General features: G+C 35.6%; 1 protein-coding gene across 1 annotated transcript; it reads right to left on the bottom strand.

Annotated features, from left to right (window-relative positions):
* Positions 1-7,100: 7,100 nt before the first annotated feature.
* LOC117316635 lies at positions 7,101-9,435 on the bottom strand. Its single transcript, XM_033871314.1, has 2 exons — positions 9,356-9,435; positions 7,101-8,341 (listed from the first exon to the last, which is right to left on the bottom strand). The coding sequence occupies exon 2, from the start codon at positions 8,308-8,310 to the stop codon at positions 7,636-7,638; it is 675 nt and encodes a 224-aa protein (XP_033727205.1). The 5' UTR covers positions 8,311-8,341; positions 9,356-9,435; the 3' UTR covers positions 7,101-7,635.
* Between the last annotated feature and the right edge of the window lie 890 nt (positions 9,436-10,325).

The raw sequence follows: 10,325 nt of genomic DNA, 5'->3' as shown, positions 1-10,325 counted from the left end.
TTTACTCATCTCGGTTATTCTATGGAAAGCTGATAGTATCAGGAACTCAAGAACGATGATAATCGTAGTGGATGCAATAAGAGAATTATAAGAATGCTGATTGGTGGAAAATGACAGATACACAAAATGTATATACTACGTTATTTATTTAATAACAATTATAGACGTTACCGGGAGTATACATCAATGGTTAAAAAGTAGTACATTTTTTTCTGTTATACTACAAAGACACACATTTAACAAAAAAGAATTAATTATCGAAATAAGGTTTAATTCAACACCAAAAATAATTTTACAAATAACAAAAACTTCTTCAATTAAATATGTATGTAAATACTTACCTGTTTACATCTACTTCCAAATATCGCATCGTTCGTTATATCTTCTTTGGCATGATTAAGACACTAAGAAGTGCCACACCACACAGCAATGGTTAATACATCTTATGTTAAAAAATACATCTTATATGCTTAAAACGTCAAGTAGAATTGACTAGTTGTGGCTTAGTTTAATTAATGGCACTTTGACATTTTGTCTGCTTTATCTATTTAATATACATGTATTTGAAATAAGCATGATGTATACCGATCTTCAATATCTGCAACATGTTTTTTTCTATACAACGTTACACTGTGGAAATCACATTCACCATTTCTACGGAAGAGACAGTTGTCGTGAAAAAACTCATACGAAATTCAGAGCTGGTATTCTGAAAATATTTCAGCAAGTGTTGGCCATTGTGAAGCCTTCAGTATGGCCCCTTCTAGATCTTCGCCATGACCGAAAGTTGGTCCTGGGTTAATTCCAAAAGGTGGCATCACCTCAAGCCCTGTGACAGATTTCAGCAGTAGACCGAGTTTTTCTTGTGTAATGTAATGTTTATAAGTGTTGTATAACAAACAGATATACAAATGCATCTGATAATACTTACGTATATTTATCAGTATGATATCTTTTCCTGCACTCTAAACCATTATGAGATGGATAAGCGAGTGTTTTTCTTCCTTTGAACGGCGATGATGACCAGATTAAGACCCAACATGATTATGAACGTGAAAGTACCCACTAAATGTGACAGCATCTACAGCGGGGTCATCTAAAGATTGTACAAATACCTATTGAAACAGGTCGGGGTGATCTAAAGATTGTACAAATACCTATTGAAACAGGTCGGGGTGATCTAAAGTTTGTACAAACACCTGTTGAATCGGGTCGGGGTGATCTGAAGATTGTACAAACACCTGTTGAAACAGGTCGAGGTCATCTGAAGATTGAACAAACACCTGTTGAAACAGGTCGGAGTGATCTTGCATGACCTGTAGAATATTTTATGTCAGCAGTCCAGTCTTAAATCTGAAATAAACACATTTTAAGCAAAAACATCACGATACATGACATTAAAAAACATAAATGCAATATGTATTATATGAAAAATATTGCATATGCATGTGTAAATTAATCTTTTGTAAGCTTCTCTTCGTTACCCATCGTTGTGCCTGGTTCGAACATAACATCATAATGATATGTAGATACTCGCCAATATTAGTGATAGGCCAAATAGCATGTCTGTAGGTATCTATGTACTATTATTATTATTATTACAAGCTAACCGGTAATAAGTATTTATATATCAAAGTATTTAAAATGTTGCCGTATCCATCCACCTAACGAATATATAAAAAAGACCAGTTGCACTGGGTTCTAATACTTTGATTGATATGTGCAGGATTGTTCTATCTATAGTTACATGTAGTATTCCAACCAAATGGTTTTCATTTGACAGAAATAGTGACATTGACCTTTGACATCCGAGTCTGAAAGAGTAATTAAGGCATTGTGCAGCAACCAAACAAGAGGCCATATGGGCCTGCATTAGTCATCTTCTTCTCTGGACCTCTTTTTGATATTGATAAACAAAAAGGTTTACAGTAAACATTTAAACATGTTTGACTGCTGTGACCTTGAATGTACGTCACTGTTGCTCGTTTTTAAACAGATTTTGTATCACTTCTCCAGCATAGTACCGGCCCAATACCAGGTATCTTATTCAGTTGAAGATTTTCAAGGTTTTTGCACGTCAGGCTCCAGTGGTCTTAAATGAAGGTAAAGGTCATTTATTAAAACAAACGTAGTAACATTCAAGATTTGGGACCATCACTACAGAATGCTTACATGTGCATTTAAATTGTTGAATTGTCCTTTTGTGTCCCAACCCTAGCCTCCTCCTTGGGAGCCAGCATAGTGCCTCAAGATTCTTAAACAACAATCAGACCAGCCAAATAATGCCCAAGACCAAGTTTGAAAAGATCATCAAGTTAGCCATACAGAAGAAAAACAATTGAACAGGGATGTTATTTTGGACTACTGTTCTGAATATGTGCTGATCTGACAGATCCGTCAGTTCAAAATGTCCAACAACATTATAGGAAGTTTTAACCAAACTAAAGATTTTATTAAAATTATTGTTAAAAAGGAAGAAGCAGAGCATTTCTATAGATATGTTACTGAGACATGCAAAATATTGATGTACATGTATTGCAAAACAAAAAGCAAATTATGAAAATCAACCAATTCTCATAAGCCACTAAATATGACATTTTTTAACCAAAGGGAAACTGGAAACAGACAGAAATGAGAAAAAAGTTTTGAAGATATTTAATAGAAGGAAATGTAAAGACTCATGTGAGAGACTATAACCACAGAGATATTATCAAAAGAAAGGAAACTAATTTTAAGTATTCAAATAATCAAATGTAAACCTTGTTATATAGGAGTTGATTTATATGAATATGCCCTCTGCCCCAACAATGGAAAGTAAAACAACCATAACAATAAAATGTTAAAATCTTACCTACATGGAAACTAAAATGGATTTGTGAAGTTTCACCTCTTTTTTAACTTCCAGATTTCTTGTCACTCAATAAAATAACCTATTCTATTTTTCGTCCACTTTCAAATATCATCAGATGTATATAATGATGTGTAGAACAATTGGAAACAAATATGAATGGCAATCTGCTAGAATAAGATGTATATGAATGAAAACAAAGGGACACAACTCTTTAAGTTAGTGAAAATCCAACCCTTAATTTTGCATATGATCATTTGTCGTTTGAGAATGTGTTCCTACACCAAAGTCAACAACTGTATGAGAGCTTGTCAGTGTCTAACTTCCGGTGGTGGGGCAAGAGGAAACTCTGAATACTCATTAATTAGTCTCATCAAAGGTCTTTGACCTGTTTGAAGATGAGGTTGCCAGATCTATTGATTAATAAAATCTGACATTCTGTGTATTGAAATCAGACCAAAAGTAATGCAGTATATGTCAACAAGTATTTTTGGATTGATACACCAAATATGTTAATATGAATGTTTAAAAAAAATATTTTCTTATTACTGCAAACACATACATGTATATTATACAATTATTTCAATTACAGATTTGGGAAATGAAAGAAATATTTCTATGTTCGAGTGGATTCAAGAAATATATAACACAGTATTCTAATAAAGAAATGAATTAATTGTGAAAATGTAACAGAAACATGTCAACAAACAATATGATGTGGAGCGCACTGTATTTTTGAAGCTAAATTCTTACTGTTGTCAAGTTGTCAAGAATCATATTCTTTTATATATCTACATGACTTAAAAAGTTGTTGCAAGGATTTATAAAACAAAAACAAAACAAACCCCACAAAAAAACAACAACACACAGATGAACTTAATTTAGACAATCAACGCTGGTAATTGTGTAAAATGAACTTAATTTTACATCTTCATACCATGCTTACACAGACCATCAGAACTGACTGAAAAAAAACCCATGCCATTCTTAACCATGCCATTCTTTTTAAATTTGTTGTTGCATTTCTCTGATCTTCAATAACCAAAGTTTTTGTTTTTAATTTCACATTTTCATGACTTAGACTAATAGGCCAAATACAGTAAAAACTTTGTCTCTGCTAACCCGACTGACCCTTAAAAAAATCTTGAATGCTTTTTTCCCCCAAAACAATTAAGTAATTATGTTATGCAAATATTTGATCAGAATGTGTAGTCCATTCCCGTTTAAACATCCTGGTCAGTAATACAAGGTACATATACATAATATTTGGGGAAATATTCTCTGTTTTAATATGATCAAATGAAAGAGATTCAATTGATAGCTAACTTCTTTAGCTAAAGGGAAAGAAATACCTAGGTTGCCAGTGCTGGAACAATTAAAAAAAAAAAAAAAAGTTTTCACATTAATACCACATGGATACAAACACGAACATACCGCATACTCCTGAAACTTGTATTAATGCACACATTCATCACACACATGTATGTCACTACCAGGGAAGGCCGTCCATAATTATAAATGACCCCTGTAGAGAAGTTATACATGTGCATTGAACAATACATAACCAAACATTTATTTTGATATCGAGTACATGTGTGTTGGTTGAGTAGAAGAGTAGTTATCCAGAGTTCCCAGGTTCGATCCGTAGTGGAGGCATTGATGGATAAAAATTGTATCATCCTCTAAGCCAATTTGGGATTATTTCATGAAAATGAATAAATCATCGATCAATGACCAGGTACAAATGTACGTAGCTCAGTGGTCGAGTGTAGTGCTGTACGTCAAGAGTTTGCAGGATCTCGAGTTCGAACCCTGGTCTGGCTACTATCTTTCTCCTGTTAGATATTTTGCGAGCCTGCAAATCTTTATTTAAAGCATTGGGAGGATGCTAAAGCAACGGGATAGCCGAACTTGTTGTCTTTGGGGCGAAGACTTGATAAAAGGAGGGAGGAATGTTGCGGAACTGGACTGGGTTGATCATCGACGACCAGGTAGCTCAGTGGTAGAGTGTCCGTCTATAATTTGGAGGGTCCTGGGTTCGAACCCCGGTCTCGATACTACGTTTTCTCTTTCTCCTGTTTCTGTTTACCTATGACTTATTCAAATTTGTGACACATTTGATACCTGCACATATGTGTCCGTTTTCGTTGTTTGCATATACAGTGTGATTAATATCCAAAATAAATATAAATATTCTTCATCAATTTCAAAATTAGTTTATTGCTTTAAAATTGAGTAAAAATGTTGATATTCATGTCACGCACAAATCTCCCTTATTTTAGGCAAAACTACCTTAAAATAATCATCAATCTCCCTTATTGGTCTCCCGAAAGTATGGCATATATGCCGTTTACCCTGTAACTCATGACCAGTAAACCTGTGACAGTTTGTGAGTCATAGAGTAGAATGACAGGCTATGAGCTCGAGTCATATGCCCCTGTGTCAGGGTCAGCTGAGGGTAGTGAGATCAGACCTGCAGACCAGTCAAATTAAACAAAGATGCACTGTACATGAGAAGTACAAATATTCTTGATAGACAAATCCCGCAGATAAGTAACTAGATCGACTATGGTTGAGAAGATGAATTATTTATATGACCATATCTGTAAACTCCTACTAAACTGTAAAACGAAAGTAGGTCTAGCCCAACTAGGTGAAGCAAATACTGCTATTTTCGCAATGACTGTTCGTTTTACATGATACGATAGCTATGAACAAAATCCGTGTTACCTTCCGTTGTATTTTAGCATATTGGTGTCTCAAAAAATGCGAAAATAATCCTGTAATGTTCAATGATCTTCTGTTTTATTATCGTGATGTTTTCCGGGTCACGTTCTAATAGCATGTGGGCTTCCGGTTACGTCATCAAATTCATTTCCCGCGAATTTATTGGGAAATCTAAATCAACACTAAAATGAAATGAAGCGAAAGAAATAAAAAATGTCTAAATAAAAATATTGTGATCAGTATTGAGTGCAATATTACAGTTTCATCGTAATGAAATGCTACGATTCGCTAACCTAAAGCATAAGTAATTGAAATCAAGTCATTTTAAAATTCATATTTCGTTTCTATTACAATCTTAAAATTTGCATCACAAGATCGTTTAGAAGCTTTGCAGTACTGACTCTTTCAAACGCACAGATGCTTTGATTTGAGCAAAGATGGCGACCAGAAGCTGCGAGGCGGTATGGATTGGAATTAAATTGCGTATATTTCGGCAAGTAAACATCGTTCAATGTTCCCGTGTGGTCAGATCATCTAATTTTGTCATTATGTATCAGAACAGTTGTTGTTTAGTCGCTACGGTCATTAACATAAAAATTCGGATTATTATATCAATACTTATTTAATCATTATTCTTATTTCTTCCACTTTCTTCCGCCGCGGAGATTTTCGACGCTTTTCTCAGAAACTACTGGGAGGATCATCATCAAACTTCACAGACATACTCGTTAGTGTATGGGGGTGTGCAACCAGGTGTATATTTGCGATCGGCCATCCAAGATGGCCGCCAGAGCCCACTTCCTGGCTTTAGATTTCGGTCTCCGATTTCAGTGAAAATTGGTGTATATGGGTTTTTAGGGATGCCGAATAACGTGGTAACATTTCCGAAAAAGATTTGTTGCCATGGTAATGAAATGGTGGCTTGTGATTGGTCGAAATTTAGATGTTGTCGGATTAAGCTGAAAATTGGTACATAGGGGCTATGAGGGAAAGCGAACAACATAGAAACACTTTCAAAAAGGTTGGTTGCTATGTTAGCAAAATTTTGGTCTTTGATTGGTAAAATTTTAATGGGAGCAGCAAAAAACACTGTGTATAACTTTGAAGCAATTGGAGCAAGAACTACTTTGGCCATTTTACATATAGTGTGGTTGGTGTTGTGCTGACGCCTTTTCCCCTATATGTAAAACTGGCTTTTAAGGAAAGACTTATGAAAGACACAGAAAACAGAAGGAACTTATGAAAAACTGGCTTTTTTGGAAAGAACTGGCAAATACATAGAAAATGGGAGCAACAAAAAAAACACTGAATAACTTTGAAGCAATTGGAGCAAGAACTACTTTCGCCATTTTACATATAGTGGGTTGGTGTTGTGCTAACGCCTTTCCCCCTATACGATCAAATTGCCTATTAAAGAAACCCAAATAGCTGTTTCTTTTTCAATTATTTAACAGCCTTAATACCAAAGATATAAAGGTGTTTGACACAAACATATTACACTGAATTAAGTAACAAGGAAAAAATATTAAATGCTTCAAGATGACGATAACACTGACTTTATACAGAATACAATGAATTGCATGGTGATTAGTAAATCAGGTATGTATAACTTTTATTAGGGACCTGAGTGCTTTCTATATCATGAATTTAACAACTTGTATACGGATTATGAGTGATATTGAATACAATGATAGCACTGTGGGCTCGTTTGGGGGACATCTGTAATGGTTCCCATTACAATCAGTACTTGTTTATCTTAACTTGACCTCGTAGTCTTGGAATTGACCTATTTTCTAATATCATGGGATTTGAGTGTATAATCGTTTGAAAATGTTCAAAAATATTCTATATGTATATCAATGACATTGACCTTTAACGACACGACATTGAAACATACCAGTTTTCTTAATTAAGATGTACTCCTTAAAATGTGTTGTGAAATTATTTTTTTTACATATAGTCAAAATTGTCAAGATTTCATCATCTGACCTTTTGTGACATTAAATGAAGGTCAAAGTCAAAGATTTTACTTAGCCTATGTAGCTAGTACATAATTTGCATCACTCCGCTTTGTGAATTTTGAGAGGAACAGAGAGAAATCTCCCAAACTCATTGACGGTATCGAGACCAACGCATGCGTGGACAGCGCCTTGTTTGTTCCTAAACACCGCTTTCTGACTCACAGGAATCATGGGCTGATGCCAAACGCTCGGTCGAATATGAAATCCGAAACCCCCATCCGAGTAGAACGCCATGAAATCTTCTAACTTGACGTCATCGCCAGGAAGAGCAAACAGCGCCACAAATGGAAGTTTTTCCTTTGGAAAGAAACACTGACTTCCGTCGGGGTGATTATTTGCTTCCCGAACCAAAACCCTCGTCTTGTGGTCCGGATCGACGCCTTTTCCTAATCGACATATGAAAAAATCACTGTCGACCCCCCAACCGATCGCCGTACTTGTAGCTTTACATTTGTCACCAACCCATTCATGAAGAAAGTCACCTTCAGCGACTCCGCCGAATATACCTGTTCCATTGCATAATGGCCGTCTGCCCATTACAGGCCATGGAACGATTTCAACCTCTTCGGCGTCAAAGTCTGTAACTAAATTGCCGTATTCTTTGAAGTTTTCATTGGTGGCTGCTACGATTGGTACTTGAAATGGCTCCCCATATTTTGGATCATGCGCATTGTCTAAGTCGACTATCCAATCAAGTGATTTATTCGACCCCATCTTTGTGACTGTCTCTTTGTGTGTAAGAACTCTGAAAGAAACATTTAAACATGAAAATACACCTTCATATATAGAATCAGTTCCATGCTTATTCTTCGCTCTATGTGTCACACTTTATCTATATGACCCTTAGTGTCCGAGACATACTGTATGGGGCTGTACTTGTATATATAGATTAAAGATTCTACCCTGTTTACGAGATGTTAAGTATATGTATGTAGGCCACGATGTAAATATGTAAAGGACAATATCAACATAACTGAGACTGATGTAAACTGTTTCAGCACCGTTAGGGGGGGTCAAGATTTTATGGGGGGGATCAATATTTTATGCATAAAATACTGACCCGGGTCAGTATTTTATGCATAAAATACTGACCCGGGTCGGTATTTCATGGGGATCAGAATTTTATAGGACACCGGTACAATCTTAATCCTTCGGACATCTACACTTATAAGCGTTTCGTGGTTTAGGGGTATTCTGTCTTTCTAAGCAACAATTTGTGTCTTTGTTCTTGATGCATATATATACGGTACCAGTTCCAAAATTTTACTTCGTGTAAGACACAATCTTGGTCCACGTGCCTCATATATTATGAGATTTTCATGCTAAATCTATGTGACCATGATTTGTATACCTGGCTGTCGGACTCATGGGCCTTCAGAAGAGCTGTTTGGTCTTTCCAGGACTCGTAATTGATATATGAGTTAGAAATAAGGCTCATGAACATGAACAAATATTTAAAATACGGGTGGGAGTTTATGTACCCCAAACATTATTCGATTTATATCTTAAGATATGTAACTTGCAAAATGCAATGGAGCATGAAATATACATATGTGTAATATATTCTGAGCCGTGCACCTACTCATAAAAATAACCATGGCGTGCAAGCTAGCTGTGTGGAGGCTTGGAATACCAATTAATAAGGAAAGATTCATTTACATACATGATAAAATGTAAAATTATTAGTTACAACAACCATGTTTAATCTATATACTACAGTATATTCCAGTTCTGAAACCGAAAATCACCAAATACTTACTGTTTACATGCTTCAATTCCCTCCTGTACTGTCAGGTTTACTGTGTGAACTGAAATTTATGCTGACGTGTTATGTAAAAGCTATTTATACACCGTCACGAGTTAATAAACACAGCTGTTCACGATATCATGGAATTCCATCTACAACACGCGTCCTATATAGCGATCATTGTGTAATGTCATGTCAGAATCCGCCAGGTAGTGTTTTTTTCCGAACAGCGGGGTTCGTCAAGCGACCGATCAAAAATGAAATCCATAGGAAGATTTCCGTTCGGATTGCGAGTTAACCGAATTATCACGGTCCGGTTTTTATTGTTAGTGTAAGTTGATAAGCGCAGTACTATCAATTTATACGAAATGTATGTTTCATAAGTTCTTTTTGATTTTTTAGATTGTAAAATGTTTGTGCCCCACAAACAGTTGTTATTTTACAGAGGACGTTGTGAAAATGGTGACAGAGTATAGGCGGCGGAACGGGCAAAAACGATTAAAACCAAATTAATGTAAAAATTTAAACTAATAGACATCTTTTCCAAATCAACATACATGTATGTCATGGAATAATCAATGTTCCATACCTAACCAATAGACACGAAAAACCAAACCAATAGATACAAAACCGAATCAGTTGACAAACGGAAATCAAAAGACACGGTTGCAGCACTATCAAGAAATCTAAATAAATAAACTCACAAACTGACGAGAGATGGCGATGACGACGACAACAACAACAACAACAACAACAACATCATGGCAGATAATGGAGGTGGTGGGGCGAAGAGTTAAACGACATTAACGACAATCTTTCTGGACGATTGAACTTAGTAATCAGGTAATAAAACCTGTCAGTTGCTACTAATGATTCAACTACTCAGTTACTTGTGTATTGTACAATTGTCAAGATTTGGAAAATATCAATAAAAAGTATACCGACCAGTAGCAATATCATACTAGTCTATATCACCCAGATC

The sequence above is a fragment of the Pecten maximus genome, chromosome 18, assembly GCF_902652985.1.
Source record: "Pecten maximus chromosome 18, xPecMax1.1, whole genome shotgun sequence".
NCBI lineage: Eukaryota > Metazoa > Mollusca > Bivalvia > Pectinida > Pectinidae > Pecten > Pecten maximus.
This window is presented reverse-complemented; position numbering and strand designations above follow the sequence as displayed.